The following is a 17,902-nucleotide window of genomic DNA, read 5'->3' on the forward strand; positions in this document are numbered from 1 at the left end:
TTTACAAATACATTAGGGACAAAAGGGTAACTAGGGAGGGAACAGGGCCCCTCGAAGATCAGCAAGGTGGCCTTTGTGTGGAGCCGCAGGAGATGGGGCAGATACTAAATGAGTATTTTGCATCAGTATTTACTGTGGGAAAGGATATGGAAGATATAAACTGTAGGGAAATAGATGGTGACACCTTGAAAAATGTCCATTTACAGAGGAGGATGTGCTGGATGTCATGATATGCATAAAAGTGGATAAATCCCCAGGACCTGATCAGGTGTACCCTAGAACTCTGTGGGAAGCTAAAGAAGTGATTGTGGGGCCTCTTACTGAGATATTTGTATCATCGATAGTCACAGGTGAGGTGCCGCAAGACTGGAGGTTGGCTAACGTGATGCCACTGTTTAAGAAGGGTGGTAAAGACAAGCCATGGAACTATAGACCAGTGAGCCTGACGCTGGTGGTGGGCAAGTTGTTGGGAGGGACAGGATGTATATGTATTTGGAAAGGCAAGGACTGATTAGGAATAGAGCTGAAAAATGTGTTGCTGGAAAAGCGCAGCAGGTCAGGATTCCTGAAGAAGGGCTTATGCTCGAAACGTCGATTCTCCTGCTCCTTGGATGCTGCCTGACCTGCTGCGCTTTTCCAGCAACACATTTTTCAGCTCTGATCTTCAGCATCTGCAGTCCTCACTTTCTCCTAACTGATTAGGAATAGTCAACATGGTTTTATGTGTAGGAAATCATGTCTCATAAACTTGATTGAGTTTTTGGAAGAAGTAACAAAGAGGATTGATGAGGGCAGAGCAGAAGATGTGATCTATATGGACTTCAGGAAGGCATTCGACCAGGTTCCCCATGGGAGACTGATTAGCAAGGTTAGATCTCATGGAATACAGGGAGAACTACAGAACTGGCCCAAAGATAGAAGACAGAGGGTGTTGGTGGAGGGTTGTTTTTCAGACTGGAGGCCTGTGACCAGTGGAGTGCCACAAGGATCGGTGCTGGGTCCTCTACTTTTCATCATTCATATAAATGATTTGGATGCGAGCATAAGAGGTATGGTTAGTAAGTTTGCAGATGACACCAAAATTGGAGTGTAGTGGACAGCAAAGAAGGTTACCTCAGATTACAATGGGCTGAGAAGTGGCAGATGGAGTTTAATTCAGATATATGTGAGGTGCTGCATTTTGGGAAAGCAAATCTTAGCAGGACTTATACACTTAATGGATTAGAGGTGCTGGAAAAGCACAGCAGTTCAGGCAGCATCCGAGGAGCAGTAAAATCGACGTTTCGGGCAAAAGCCCTTCATCAGAAACGTTGATTTTATTGCTCCTCGGATGCTGCCTGAACTGCTGTGCTTTTCCAGAACCTCTAATCCAGAATCTGGTTTCTAGCATCTGCAGTCATTGTTTTTACCTTATACACTTAATGGTCAGGTCCTAGGAACAAAGAGACCTTGGAGTGCAGGTTCACATCTCCTTGAAAGTGGTAGATAGGATAGTGAAGAAGGAGTTTGCTATGCTTTCCTTTATTGGTCAGAGTATTGAGTACAGCAGTTTGGAGGTCATGTTTCGGCTGTACAGGACATTGGTTAGGCCACTGTTGGAATATTGTGTGCTATTCTGGTCTCCTTCCTATTGGAAAGATGTTATGAATCTTGAAAGGGTTCAAAAAGATTTACAAGGATGTTGCCAGGGTTGGAGGATTTGAGCTATAGGGAGAGGCTGAACAGGCTGGTGCTGTTTTCCCTGGAGCGTCGGAGGCTGAGGGGTGACCTTATTGAGGTTTATAAAAACATGAGGGGCATGGATAGGGTAAATAGGCAAAGTCTTTTCCCTGGGGTGGGGGAGTCCAGAACTAGACGGCATAGGTTTAGGGTGAGAGGGGAAAGATGTAAAAGAGACCTAATAGGCAACGCTTTGACTCAGAGGTTGATACGTGTATGGAATGAGCTGCCAGAGGAAGTGGTGGAGGCTGGTACAATTGCAACACTTAAAAGGCATCTGGATGGGTATACGAATAGGAAGGGTTTGGAGGGATATGGGCCGGGTGCTGGCAGATGGGACTAGATTGGGTTGGGATATCTGGTTGGCATGGACGGGTTGGATCGAAACGGGTCTGTTTCTGTGCTGTACATCTCTATGACTATTTGAAATGAGAAAGATTTGTCCCTAATCGCTTAATATTCCCGGGGATGTAGGGATCACAGTTTATATGACATTTTCGATATAAGGATGGATTATACAACTTAATGTGTCTAAAAGGAGTGTCACAATGAAAAGTTAGCTTCAATAGCCTGAACAATATTGATAGGCCTTTGTTCAGGCTGCAGGACAATATTGATAGGCCTTTGTTCAGGCTGCAGGACTCCTATAACAAAGGGGTGGCAACTCCCTAACACTCTAATCTGGAAACAGTTCATTTAAAACATTCCTTGTGAAGAAACAGAACACCCTCTGGATTAGGAATAAGAATTGGCAATGAAGGCATCACTAGGTGCAGGCAACCCTGGCCTTGAAGGGGATAAAAAATGTGTACTGTCTTCACTGGGCTTTAGTTAAGTTTTTATAAATTACAGCTGAGTACATTGTACTTGATTCCTAAATACAGCTTGATGCACCTTGTTGGGTCACACCCATCTAAGGACCCCATCGTTATAAATGAAGAATTCACAACTTCAAGATTTTACAAATAAGGGTTGTATACCTGAAAAACTTCAGAATGTGGGACTGAAGTGCAGGTTCAGAGATAAACCGAACAAAGTTCTGAAAGAGGGTCATTGGACCCGAAACGTTAACTCCACAGATGTAGCCAGACCGGCTGAGACCTTGCAACAATTTCTGTTTTTGTTTCTGATTTCCCAACATCTGCAGTTCTTTGATTTTATTTTGCAAAGCAGCACGCTCAGTAGATGGAATCCAACAAGATATTTTGCTTCATAGATTATTATATTTTGCTGATGAACATATAAAGAATTCTGTGTCTTTTATAATTGCAGGGAATGAACCATGGATCTGGACTAGCCACCTAGAGATTGTAGCCATGGAAGATCATGAAATTAAGTTTGATAAATTGGTTACATTTCGAGCAAGCCAACACACACCTCTAGTTCTCATTACATCGTGTTTTCTCTGAAATTGAAATGGCAAACCATCCCAATCTGCAGACAGTTGCCATGGAGCACATTACCACAGGGCATGCTGTCAATTAAAAAGGTGCACCACCATTACAAACCTAAAAGTGTGTTCAGTAGCTGTTTCAAAAAGGTTACTGGTGGATTTTGAGATTTTTTTTAATAATGACAATTACTGTAGGTATTTGCAATACTCAGCAGGAACATGTGTAAGGGCTTGAGAAACTAAGGTAGACGTTAAAGCTGATTTCAATTGGAAATGTACATATTAGACAGAAATGGGGCCTGTGTGCTTTTCTTACCCTTATTCATTCACAGGATGAGGATGTTGCTGGCTTAGCAGCACTTATTGCCCATCCCTAATTGCCCAGAGAGCATTTAAAAGTCAACCACATTGCTGTAGGTGTGGAGTCACATGTAGATCAGAGCAGGTAAGGATGGCAGTTTCTTTCCCTAAAAGACATTAAGGGCTTTTCCCAACAATTGGCAATAGATCTATGGTCATCATTAGACTCTTAATTCCAGATTTTTACTGAATTCACACTCCATCATCTGCCGTGGCAGGATTCGAACACGGATCCCTAGGACATGAACAATCCAGCAATAATCCCCAGTGCAGTGGTAGTATCCATACCTTTGAGCCAGGAGGCCTGGGTTCAAGTCCCAGCTGCTCCAAAGATGTGTTATACCAACTGGGCTCAGATTAATTAGAAAATATCTTTGACAGAAAATGGTCAGCACTGTTACAGTCAGACTATACAACCATCTTACTGTCCTGGTGCTATGACACAGACCGAATCACAAAAGCACTTTAGGTTTAAAGTGGCCGAAACATATAAATAAAGCAGAATAGTTTCAAAGTATTTGCATTTTCAGGAAAATTGACATTAGAAGGTAACATATCAGACCATGCACAAAGGAATTCAGTTCCTGTGGGAGTGAGTGAATCCCCTTAAACATATTATCTATAGGTCTAGACAAACGGAAACATATGCAGAGCTCCTTTGGTTGGATAGTCGGATGAGGCATGTATTTAAGATAAGCTAACAAGCAGTAGCTGATAGAAAGTGAATTATAGTTTGACGAGCTCAAATGGTATGTCTCAGGAAAACCACTTTGAGCTCTCTTGTGGTTTGATTTAAGTGTTTCTCAACATTCTTCATCAGCAACGATGACCTTCTTTATAAAGTTTAGAACACTTGAAAGCTTAGGACTGTTAGGCCTGCAAGATCAAGGAGCTCTGTATGTGCCTGCTCTCTATATCACATCACCTACTTCCTGCACACACTCTAACACTGACATTGCTACGGCGTAAGACATAGGGGCAAATGCAAGCCATTCAGCCCATTGAGACTGCTCTGTAACCTGATAGCCCTCAATTCCACTTTGCTGCCTTTTCTCGATTCCCTTACTGATTAAAAATCCCTCTCTCTCAGCCCTGAATATATTCCAGAATAAGGAGCTGATTGGTTAAGACAGGGATGAGGAGAAATCTCTTCTCTCAGAGGGGAGTGAATCTGTGGAGTGCTCTATCACAGAGGGCTGTCAAGGGTGGGTTATCCCTCTGTGATAGAGCATCCCACAGATTCACTATCCCCTCAGAGAAGAGATTCTTCCTCATCGCTGTCTGAAATGTGCAACTCCTTCTTCTAAGCTTAGCTAATAGGTTAGGAGACAGTAAGGCTTGTAGATGCTGGAAGCCAGAGTCAGTAGATGAGGAGCTGGAGAAGCACAGCAGGTCAGAGAGCACCCGCGGGGTAGGAGAGTCAGCGTCTCAGGCTGAGACCCGTCTTCAGTCCCAGTCCTGACTGGGACTCTCTTGCTCCTCGGATGCTGTCTGACCTGCTGTGTTTCTCCAGCCTCATGTCTATTACCTACTGGGACTTTGTAGGACTCCAAACGCTGTTTGTGTTGTCTGGTGAGTCTAGAATGAAAGGGGAAGTCACATCAAACTGTGCTAAAGGAGGAATTCCTTCATTCAGAAGGTGACGGATCTTTGGCATTTTCTAACCCACGGGACTACAAAGCTCAGTTATGAAGGATGTTCAAGACAGGGATCAATAGATTTCAAGATGTTAATGACATCAAAGGATTTGGGGATAGTGTGGGAAAGCCATGATCCACAATGGTGGGACAGGATAGAGGGGCCAAATGGCTCACTGCTGCTCTATGTTCCTGAGGCTAATGGGTGCTGCCCATTCAGATTTTTTGACACCAATATGGAACCATCTACACGGTGTCTCACAGCGCCAGGGACCCAGGTTCGATTCCAGCCTTGGGCTACTGTCTGTGTGGAGTTTGCACATTCTCTCTGTGTGGGTTTCCTCCGGGTGCTCCGGTTTCCTCCCACAGTCCAAAGATGTGCAAGTCAGGTGAACTGGCCATGCTAAATTTCCCATAGCGTTAGGTGCATTAGTCAGAGGGAATGGGCCTGGGTGGGTTACTCTTTGGAGGGTCGGCGTGGACTTGTTGGGCTGAAGGGCCTGTTTCCACACTGTAGGGAATCTAATTTAAACTTTATAATCATCATTCTTAATAAACTTGTGTTACATGTTCCTTGTAGTTCCAAGAATGATAATTATCTGCTTTTATCATCCTGCCTTTTATCAATCTCAACCTGAGCTACAAATCTTCTCAAAACTCGCTAGCAATTCATATCCCTGAGCAGGCCAGCTGGTTGGGCAACGAAGTGGATCGATTGGTGCCAACATCAAGGGCTTGGAGTTCCATATCAACTGCGGTGGGTAGAGGCAAAAGTTACAGGGGATTAATAAAAAAAACCAGGAAAGTGGAGTTGAGGATGATCAGATGAACCATGGTCCTTTCAAATGGTGGAGCAGATTCAATGGGCCGAATAGCCTACTTCTGCACTGACAGCTAATGAGCTGTTCCATGTTGAAGCTGGGATGGGGATTGCTGGGATGTGGGCGTTACCGGGACGTGGGCGTTGCCGGGATGGGGATTGCTGGGATGGGAGTTGCCGGGACGTGGGCGTTGCCGGGACATGAATCAGTCCTGACTTCAGGCAGAGAATTGAAGAAGAGGTCACCCTGCTTTCACACAATTCCAATCTGATTTGAAGTGGGTGAACACAAGTATTCCTGCGTCAACTGTTGTGGTTCGATATGTAAAACCCTGAGCTGTAGGCGGCTGGGCTGTTGGAATTAACGTGGAGCATTTCAGCGGAGAGTTCTGATTGAGCCAGGCTGCATGTGGCAAGGAGCAAGGAGCTGGGAGCTGTGCTTGGATCAATTCGCTGGAATTTTTTCCTGATATTTTTCAGGAATATCCATGACATGAGCAGAGGATGGCCCGCACCAAGGACAGCGATTGCCAGACCTTTGTAATCATTGAACCTGCACGTCATTCCTGAAGAAATACACTTTGGGAGAGACAGACCTCTTAGTGATCCCACCAGTAATGGGACTTGTGTTTCCCAGAGGGAAGCCTTACTGACAGATTACCAACCCCCTTATCTCTTAACGAGACATTGGGGAGTTCAGGCAACATTTTGAAGTTACTCACAGTCAAAACTGAGTCAACTGGGTTTGTGTAGCAGTGGAACAGTTGAACAGGTAATTCCAATCAGTTAAGCAGAAACAAACCCATCTCATTGAACAGGCTGACGGGGCTGTTCCTATATGTGAGACGTAAGGGCAGCTCAAATCATAACGAAGAATAAATTACTGTGGGAAAGAGGGAATTAAGAAGGCACTTGCTCTGCTCAGTGAACGATGTTGTAATCATTGACAGAGGTACATTGGTGGTTAGCACGGTACAGGTTGGTAGCTTAGGAGATGGTGACACGTCAATGTGACCAGCCCTCAGGGAGTGCAACTGAAGCATTGACCAAAATACAAGCAGCAGTTCATCCAGTGAAGAATGTTTGGTGAAGGATAGCCAGCGTTCTCAACAGCAAACACTGTATATCTCTTGGGTGCAGACTTTGAATAATTGTGGTAGGACTTCATGAGGAACACATTTTAAGATTGTGAAATCCCCATAAACATTATTCTGTCCTCCCACACATCTCACTCAGTCCCTGGTTTTGAACAGTGCGCCATTCACACGGTTGGAAACCACAAGGTAGCACCTCGCTGTGGATCATGGGATCAGTCCACACCGATAAAGACCACTCAGCTCAAAATACCTTAGTCAGCAAGAGGTGAGTAACCCTGTAGGTAAATACAGCTGCTCTCTCATTAGTCAGAGTCGACTGCTAGTGAGTGACCGCACCTCAGGCGAGGGGAGAGGTTGAGAAGGAGAATCCTTCACGATAAGCTCAGCTGGTGCGGGAATTGAACCCATGCTGTTGGCATCACCAATCAAGCTAAGCTACTGGCTCCATTGCCCATCCCTAATTGCCCAGAGGATATTTAAGAGTCAACCACATTGCTGTGGGTCTGGAGTCACATGTAGGCCAGATCAGGTATGGATGGCAGTTTCTTTCCCTAAAAGACAATGGTGAACCAGATGGGGTTTTCCAACAAACAGCGATGGATTTGTGTTCATCATTATACTCTTAGTTCCAGGTTTTTATTGAATTCAAATTCTACCATCTGCTGTGGCGGGACTTGAACCCAGGACACTGGAGCATTACCTGGGTCTCTGGATTAACAGCCCAGCGATAATACCACTGGGCCCTCACCTCCCCTATCGCTGCACATTCGGACTTTCCTTGTTTGAATTGGGTGGCCTTTTGTGGTTCATTTGGTTTGTGCAAATATTTTACATTTAAAGGTGTTCGCCGGGGTTAGGCTGCCCATCTGAGAAAAAGTCGAGTCAGCGAAATTTCAGCTGGGGTCATCGACCAGGCAATAGAATCAAAGTGTCCTATTGCAATAACTTTCTGAGTTAGGTAAGGGTCAACAGGGTTTCTGCTTTTTCCATGAACAGCAGCTTTTCTGGCCAATGCTGTCACAGGACTGGGCCAATTGTTCTATTTTCTTTGAAACAAGTTGCCTGTCCACAGCTTTTAGCTTGTTGGAATGAAACAATTTTTAAAAAAAATCAGAAGAATGTAAAATACATTAAAACATACTTAAAGGCTAATTGCAAAATCCCAGCGTTCTTCATCTTAGCAGAGGTCTAACTCTCTAATCATGACCATATTTGAATTTACAATATAAATCTGATGTACTGAAGCAACTGCTGTTGAACAAAGAACAAAACAGCACAGAACAGGCCCTTCGGCCCACCAAGACTGTGCTGTCACATGTTGCCCTTCTAAACTGAATCCTTTTTGCCCCTATGTGGTCTATATCCCTCTATTCGCTGCCTACTCATGTGTCTAGGGGAAAGCGAGGACTGCAGATGCTGGAGACCAGAGCTGGAAAATGTGGTGCTGGAAAAACACAGCAGGCCAGGCAGCATCCGTGGAGCAGGAGAATCGACGTTTCAGGCAAAAGCTTGAAGAAGGGCTTATGCCCGAAACCTTGATTCTCCTGCTCCTCAAATGCTGCCTGGCCTGCTGTGTTTTTCCAGCACCACATTTTTCTACTCATGTGTCTGTCAAGATGCCTCTTAAACATTGCTACTATATCCACCTCCTCTGGCAGCACATTCCAGACACTTACTGCCCCTGCTGGATATGCACATGGACAGCAACGAGTTGAGGGGTGTGTAGGTTAGGCTATTTTATTTTACATTAGGATTAACCCTCAGCACAACATCGTGGGCTGAAGGGCCTGTTCTGTGCTGTACTGTTCTATGTTCTATGTTCTATGTATCCTCTGTGTAAAAAATAACTTGCCTCTCACACCTCCTTTGAACTTACTCCCTTTTACCTTAACCCTATGTCCCCTAGTAATTGACATTTCTACCCTGGGAAAAGGACTGATCATCCATTCTATCTGTGCCTTTCATAATTTTGCACATGTATACCAGGTTGCCCCTCAGACTCTGATGTTCAAGAGAAAGCAAACCAAGTTTGTCTAATCTCTCCTAACAGCTACAGCTTTACCTCTGCGACTTGTATTTTCCATCTAACCCATCCCCAAAGTAACTAGTATGCTGGCACAGTCTTGGGGCAGTTGGTTAGCTCAGTTGACTGCATGGCTCGTTTATACAGCAGGGTGAATGCCAACAGCATGGGTTCCATTCCCACCAGAGCTGAGCAGATCACAAAGGACTCCCTTTGTCAGAGGCACACTGAGCCTCAAGTTAAACCACCACAGGTTCTCTCCCCTGGGGGAGCGGTCCAGTGAGACGATGGCTACTTCACCTTATTATGGTGTAACAAATTCTCTTGCATGACCCACCAGACAATTCAATCAAATAAGAAACAGGGAGTTAATCTCAGTCTATCACTAACGTGTCATTGGGCTTTAGATTAGATTAGATTACTTACAGTGTGGCAACAGGCCCTTCGGCCCAACAAGTCCACACCGCCCCGCCGAAGCGCAACCCACCCATACCCCTACATTTACCACCTTACCTAACACTACGGGCTTAAGAAACTATTCTTGGTCTCTAGTAGATACATGAATATATTTCATATTGATAAACTTTTTCAGAGCATATAACAAGGATTTCTTAATAAATTAGATTCCCTACAGTGTGGAAACAGGCCCTTCGGCCCAACAAGTCCACACCGACCCTCTGAAGTGTAACCCCCCACCCAGACCCACTTCCCTCCGACTAAGGCACCTAACACTATGGCCAATTCATCTGACTTGCACATCTTTGGATTGCTGGAGTAAACCCACACAGACAATGTGCAAACTCCACACAGACAGTCACCCAAGGCTGGAATTAAACCTGAGACCCTGGTACTATGAGGCAGCAGTGCTAACCACTGAGCCATGGTGCTATAAGGATTTCTTAATGCAATATGAAAATACAGCTCTATTGTTGCATTATTTCTGATAGCAGGGCATTGACGTGAAGTTTCTCTCTCCACACTTGCTGAGTACTTCCAGCTGCTAATGTTTGTGGTTCAGGTCTCTGGTTTCTGCAGGAGTTTACTTTTGTATTCACTCTCCATGTTGATTACATTCCACAGGAGCTGACCTCACCCTCTCCTCATACCTTTTGTGCTCTCACCCAATCATAGCGCAGGATGTGGATATTAAAATGAACTACCCAATTCTCCTGACTTACAGTCATACAGCACAGAAACAGACCCTTTGGTCCAACTCGTCCATGCCGACCAGATATCCTAATCTAGTCTCATTTGCCAGCATTACACTTTCAACCGTTCCTATTCATATACCCATCCAGATGCCTTTTAAGTGCTGTAATTGTACCAGCCTCCACCACTTCCTCTAGCAGCTCATTCCATACACGCACCACCGTCCGGCTCCGGACTCCCCAGTCATCAAGAACATCCTTGCTGTGGTTATCCTATCTAGCTCTGTTAGAGTTTTATAGGTTTCTGTGAAATCTCCCTTCATTTTTCTAAGCTACAGCATCTTCTCATACATCCGTCCTGCCATCCCAGAATCCATCTGGTAAACCTTCACTGCACTCCCTCGATCACCAGAACATCCTTCCTCAGATAAGGAGACCAAAGGTACAAACCCCTGCAAAACTTACTTCCAGCGACTGGTGTACAAGGACACCAAGTCTTGTTGCACCTTGCCCTTTCCAAATCTATCACCGTTCAGATAATAATCTGTCTTCCTGTTTTTGCTACCTAAGTGGATAACTTCACATTTATCCACATTATACTGCATCTGCCATGGATTTGCCCAGTCACTCAGCTTGTCCAAATCACAACAAAGTAACGCTGCGTCCTCCTTGTAGTCCCACCTAGCTTTGAGTCACTCTCAAACCTGGAGATATTATGATGAGTTCCCACCTCATTATCATTACTATACATTGTGAATAGCTGGACCCAAGTTCTGATCCTTGCGGTACCCCATTAGTCACTACCTGGCACTCAGAAAAACACATGCTTATCCCTACTCTTTGGCTCCAGTCTGCCTACCAGTTCCCTGTCCATGTAGTTTGCTACCCTCAATCCCATTCTCTTTAATTTTACACACTAATCTCTTACATGGAAAACCTTCTGAAAGTACAAATTAACCACAACCACTGGCTCCCCCGATCAACTCTATTATTTACACCCTCAAAAGATTCCTATAGATTTGTCAAGAATGATTTCCCCTTTGTAAGTCCATGCTAACTCTGTCCAATCCTCTCCCTGTTTTCTAAGTGCTCAGCTATTAAGTCTTTTATATTGGACTCTAACACTTTCCTCAACATATGGTCAGGCTCAACTGGTCTATAATTCCCAAGTTTTTTTCCAACTGCTCTTTAAATAAAGATTAGCCACCCTCCAATCCATGGAAACTGTTCCTCTCCACACACCTACAGAAACATTTACAATCAATTTATAGGTTTCCCTACAAGCTTACACAATACTTCCCCCTCTTAATCATCCCCTTTATTCTTTTTTGCTGAAATCTAACTTGCCCCCAATCCACAGGTTTATTTTTGCCAATTTGCATGTCCCTTCCTTGGATCAAATTCTATCCCAAATTTCCATTGTCAACCATTGTAACAATGATTACAGAACACAGATTAAAACTGTAGCTGTCACTGGGTCAAAATTCTCCAATCCGCTCTCTAAAGTGCATTGTGGGTCTACCTACAGCAGGTGGACTGCAGTGGTTTAAGAAGGCTGCTCACCCCTCACCCTCTCAAGGGGCAACTAGGGACAAGCAATAAATGCTGGACCCAGTTTCCTGTGAATGAAATGAAAAAGTTTGGTGTGTTTTTAATTAAAGCAGCGCAGCTGCACTCTCTCACTTTGTTGACACCAAAACGGAGAATTTGTGACTGACATAATCTCCCTCTCCGACTCTGAGGAAAAAGGGTTTCTGCTGAATTATATTTCAACTGCAATTCTTACAATTGATGGGAGAAAGCAATTTATTTAATTTTCAATATTTATCATGGATTTTCACAAAACTGACAGAGATAAAGGATAAGGTGCTTGCTTATACCCTGAGCATTTGCCATCCTCATATTTACCTGCTGGCTCTCTGATCACACTCACTTTCTCTGAAAACTGAAACCTGCTGGGAAGTACACTATTGTAGAAGCCAAATAACTCTACGTGTAGGTCTGAGGTAACGTCGAAAGACTCAACAACCATTTACCGGTTGGTGTGCTCTGAAGAGACCAGTTGTGTGGGATGGATACTGGCACTCTGTTCAGACAGTAAACGCTACACTGAGGTTAAGGAATAAAAAGAAGCATATTCCTGTCTCAGCCTGGGAAATATTGTCAGTAATAAATGGCACATTGTTACTCTAAAAATAGCAGCATCAGCATGACCCCATATCACTCAGAGTTAGAACAAACCTTGCGCTCTGTATAAAAAGGGCCATTCTTTGGAGGAGCTGTGGGGGACAATTCGATAGCTTCAGGTTCATGAAAGATGACCGTCGGTAAGGGCTCTTTCCGAAGGGTCAGAACATTCAGCTTTGTTTTCAGCATGGTCTGAAAGTGCTGGAATGCAAAAAGAATGAATGAGTGATTTTTGAATTATCATTCACTGTTTTAAACAACATCGGAATTCCATTTAGTAAGAGGATCCTTACAGCAAGATTATAAGAGGAATTCTTTTTAACAATTAGCAAAAAAAACCAATCAGCAGATCAAGACCTCAGGTTTTTGTGCATGTCAAAATAAGAGCAACATTTAATGCATGACAATGACATGGGTAGTTGGAAAATCATTTGCCCTTGAGCCATTGGTGCATCAATGTTGGAATGAGGAGCAGTGAAATATTTCAGAAAAAAATTGTTTTCATTAGCAATAACAAATGAAATATAACTGTAAACATTGTGCAACGGGAAAAGTCTTGCTTAAAAGCTTTGTGCAGCTGATGGATAATTTGGACGGCAAACATTAGAAATACAATAATGAAGAGTTCACTGAAAGGGCTAATAAAACTTCTACCGTCTTCCAACCTATCCTGGTTTGAGATTTTATAACAATTGGTACAACAGAGTAACGTGCAAAGCCATTTGAAAGGGCAGTTGACCACGTTTCTGTGGATCTGGGGTCATGTCTTGGCCCCCAGTTTCCTTCCCTAATGGACAGCTTTCTCCCTCCAGCAATGGCTTCATGGTCATTAATAGATTGTCAATTCCAGACCTTTAATGAATTCAGATGCAATCATCTGCCAAGCTGGGATTTGAATCGAGGTCCCCAGCTCATCAGCAGAGTTTCATGGATTAATAAGGCCAGTGATAATGCTACTTGGCCATTGCCTGCCCTCAGTTGAACGCATTGTAGAAGGACTTTTCTCCGTATCTCCATTATTTGGTTGTCACGTGCAGGCAATTATGGACTGAGTTGCGTACTGCAGATGAATTCCCTTAAGTTCTGACCTAGGAACCATTGGATATTCGATTAGCAACATTCACTTCCAGCTGGAAGCCACGTCTTATGAAATACAGTTTTGTGAGCTGTATCCTAACACTCGATGGGGCAACATAGTTCACACACTGGATGGATTTTAAAGTCCTTTATGAGGTTTGGATCAATATACAAGGACATATATGGACACTTGTAAATTTGAATGGTTTCATTTTGCCTGCCCTGCAGGTTTTTATTAGATCTTAGATCATTTTCAATTCCAAAGGATTTTAATTCTATTAAGTATTACATTTCCCCGTCATACTTTCAAATGAGTTGTACTGAACAATGTCTGTTTATGTCGAAAGAAAGAATACCATTAAAACAAAAAGAGGGACAAAGCACAGCCTTAATCCTACTTTATTCTCTAAGTGAAATCAAAAATCTTGATAAAAGACCAAAGTTTTGGTGCATTTCACAAGGAGCAATATTCGTAAACCAGCAATCCAGCACAGAATGACAAAGGTTTAAAACCACAGCAAGTTCTTTAATGTCCATATTAGAAATGCTCAATGAGTGTCTCAATCATAATCACACAGTACAGATGAGGCCCTTCAGCCCATCAAGTCTATACAACTGGTACAAGTTCTGGCAAGCTCTTCTAAAGATCTTTCCATGTTGTCTTTCTGAGATGAAAGAAAAATCCCAAAGAACAAAGAATCACTGAAAACAGCTCACTTTCTGTTCTGAAAAACTGGGTATGAGGTAGACCTATTACTGGCAAGTTGGAACTGGAAGAAACATCACCACAAAGAATGTAATAATGGCTTGGGCACGCTTAGCGGGTTTACAGGACAATCCTTCAACCTACAGGGCATAGATTTGAAAGCAGCCAATCCAATGGGTTGTAAGATCCTCTATTAATAATACAGAAATACTCTTAACCTAATTCCTAGGAGCATGTTATGTAAGCTTCCCACTGCTCATGACTGATGCAATAACATATTCATCTCACTTAGAGACAAAGTCAACAGTGGTTGAGGTGTGAAATTGGGATGTTACGCTAACAAAGATTGGGGGAGGGGAAATTGTCTGAACTTTTATGGTTGAGGTACATTTCTGGAGAACTGCAGCGAGAAAAGGCTTCATTCTCCCTTGGGCCTGTGCCAAATGTGACGTGTCAGAGTGAGGGATTGCAATCCTAATTTTCCTGATTATTTTATCCAATTTGTGTATTCATTTAAATCGAAATTAATGAGCCGTTGACAAAATTGTATTGGAACGTTTTGGAGCATGATTTCAGGGAATGCAGTTTTTATTATGAACCAATATCTACAAATTGTGTTTAAACTGCATCTTTTAGAGTGTCACAAGATGCTTCAAGGGAGCGTAATAATTGAAAAAATAGATCTGAACCACCAGAGCTGATGTTAGGGACGGTGTCAAAAAGCTTGTTCAGAGATCCCTTTTAAAGAGAGCTTTAAAAGGCAGAATGGAAGGTGGAGGTGTTGTTTAGGGAGGGGATTCCATTCAGAATGGCTGCTCTCTTTCATGAGGCTTTACTGGGAGGTACTGGCAATATCTCTGGGCTGGTAATCCAGGACCTCAGACTAAGGTTCTGTATTGAGATACTCACATTTTCCATTAGTCTGTGGCTGCATTTTCTAGTTCTGAGACTTCACTGCGTAACAGTCTCTAACCACTGAGTCTATTCACTGGCAAGTAAAGCAGAGGTCCCTCTGTTAAAAGCAGATTAAGATTCTGATCCGACATCACTGTGGGAAGGAAACGGCAATAAGAGCCAAGATTGTTTAAAACCTCAACGGCAAATTCATTCATATGGACTATTGCTGACATCACTGGGCCAACACCAACGTTGGCAAACATTCATCCTCCTGCTCAATAACAAGACAATAAACTACCCAAATTTCCAGTGCGGCGTAGGTCTTGGAACGTACGTGACTACAACACAGTCTTAACCTTACTCTATTTTCCAAGTGAAATCAAAAATCTTGATGAAGACCGAAATTTCAATGCTTTTCACAAGTAGGCATATTCTTAAACTTATTCCTGATGAAGGGCTAATGCCCGAAACATCGATTCTCCTGCTCCTTGATGCTGCCTGACCTGCTGTGCTTTTCCAGCACCACACTCTCAACTCACATCCTTAAAGTAACAGTCCAACACAACATGAAAAAAAACCAAAGTTGGATGACCAGCCGCGATCATATTGAACGGTGTAGCAGGCTTGAAGGGCTGAATGGCCTCCTCCTGCTCTATTTATTACATGAGCAACTCTGGCAATGTCAACATTTGCTGCCCATTTCAATTTGACAATGACCCAAGTGGTTTGCTCAATTTGACAATGACCCAAGGGGTTTGCTGAATTTGACAATGATCCAAGGGGTTTGCTGAATTTCACAATGACCCAAGGAGTTTGCTGAATTTCACAATGACCGAAGGGGTTTGCTGAATTTGACAATGACCCAAGGGGTTTGCTGAATTTGACAATGATCCAAGGGGTTTACTGAATTTGACAATGACCCAAGAGGTTTGCTCAATTTGACAATGGCCCAAGGGGTTTGCTGAATTTCACAATGACCCAAGGGGTTTGCTGAATTTCACAGTTAAGGGGGAATTGTTTCTGATTGGAGTTAAAGGTTAGCTAACCAGGAATGACGGCTGATCTTTTTTCTAGTGAACCAGACGGGTTTTTACAACAAAAGTCATCATGGCCAAGTAACTAGCTTGACATCACAGAATCGGCAATAAATTTCACTGGCTATAATGGTCAGATTTAAATCCATGTTTAAAAATCCATTACCATCATGTCACCAACTTCTTCTCAATGTGAGCATTACGTAAAGGAAACTTTTCAGTTTCAGAATAAATTATTAGCATTTTATATTTATTTAAGCAAGAAATATTTTGGTTGGTATTTTAACCAACATCTGTATTCAATTTTCTATAAACACTTTATAAAATGCCAGTAACTTCTTGGTTGTAGATTCAGCCACTTACCATCATTTTACAATAAACAGGAGGATTTGAGCTATAGGGAGAGGAGGCTGAACAGGCTGGTGCTGTTTTCCCTGGTGCGTCGGAGGCTGAGGGGTGACCTTATAGAGGTTTACAAAATCATGAGGGGCATGAATAGGGTAAATAGACAAAGTCATTTCCCTGGGATCAGGGAGTCCAGAACCAGAGGGCATCGGTTTAGGGTGAGAGGGGAAAGATATAAAAGAGACCTAAGGGGCAACGTTTTCACACAGAGGGTGGTACGTGTATGGAATGAGCTGCCAGAGGAAGTGGTGGAGGCTAATACAATTGCAACATTTAAAAGGCATTTGGATGGGTATATGAATAGGAAGGGTTTGGAGGGATATGGGCCAGGTGCTGGCAGGTGGGACTAGATTGGGTTGGGATATCTGGTCGGCATGGACAGGTTGGACCGAAGGGTCTGTTTCTGTGCTGTACATCTCTGTGACTCTATAATATAAAGCAGCTTGTTGGGATTGGATCACTGCAGTTTTGGACAACCTGCAGGTCACCTGATTATTTGATGTGTTGTCCCATCGATCCTGGGACAGGCTAAGCAAAGACATGCCAGAGAATTCCTAGAGGCCTGGCATTCCAACCACAAAGCCATATACAAACACATAGATCTAAATGCCATCTATCAACCCCTTAGAGAACGAACAGGAAATGACATCACCACAAACCCCAGGAACCCCATCCAGGAGAAAGATATAAATAGAAAGCAGGAGACAACAGCTTCGCTTCACTTGGAGGTCGCCACTGATGATGTTACTTAGCCAGGTAATGAAACGTCTGGATATCAAACCCACACCCTAGCCTTGTAATCCAATTCCATCTGGACCTTCAGCATGAGATAGATAGATTCTGCATCCGTCACAGAATCAAGGGTTACAGGGGAAACTACAGGAAAGTGGATGTTGAAATAACTCCACAAAAGGCTGGTCTTCCATTACCAAGTCATCCTGTATCTGCACGTGCACAGTATTTGGCACTAACCTGACTTCCTCAGAGCCAGCTCTCAGTGTGAGCAGTTAGGATATTATTGAGCTGGACTGGGTTCGTAAGAGACTTATCAGGATGTTGTCGGGTATGGAAGGTTTGAGTTATAAAGAAAGGCTGGATAAGCTGGGACTTTTCTCACTGGAGTGTAGGAGGTCAAGAGATAACTGTATAGAGGTTTATAAGATCATGAGGGATATAGATAGGGTTAATGAGAGATGTCTTTTTCCTAGAGTAGGGGATTTCAAGACTAGGGGACACAATTTTAAGATGCAAAGAGAGAGAGTTTAAAAAGACACCCAGAGGGTGGTTCGTGTGTGGAATGAACTTCCTGAGGAAGTTATGGATGTGGGTACAATCACAATGTTTAAAGGACATTTGGATGAGTGCATGAATAGGAAAGGTTTGGGGGATTAGGCCAGGA

The 17,902-nt window shown here is 43.3% G+C and overlaps 1 protein-coding gene across 2 annotated transcripts in view; it reads right to left on the reverse strand.

Annotated features, from left to right (window-relative positions):
• The window catches only part of pid1 (phosphotyrosine interaction domain containing 1), a 133,182-nt gene that overhangs the window by 63,657 nt on the left and 51,623 nt on the right, over nt 1-17,902 (reverse strand). Inside the window, exons 1-2 of one of the 2 annotated variants that reach the window (XM_043702800.1) lie at nt 15,077-15,161; nt 12,439-12,585 (exon numbers count right to left, since the gene is read on the reverse strand). In XM_043702800.1, the coding sequence (XP_043558735.1) occupies nt 12,439-12,585; nt 15,077-15,085 (156 nt within the window). In that variant the 5' untranslated portion in view covers nt 15,086-15,161. Of the gene's footprint in view, nt 1-12,438; nt 12,586-15,076; nt 15,162-17,902 lie in introns of those variants that run through there. The other variant, XM_043702801.1, reaches the window with a different exon arrangement.

This window comes from Chiloscyllium plagiosum, chromosome 13, assembly GCF_004010195.1.
Source record: "Chiloscyllium plagiosum isolate BGI_BamShark_2017 chromosome 13, ASM401019v2, whole genome shotgun sequence".
NCBI lineage: Eukaryota > Metazoa > Chordata > Chondrichthyes > Orectolobiformes > Hemiscylliidae > Chiloscyllium > Chiloscyllium plagiosum.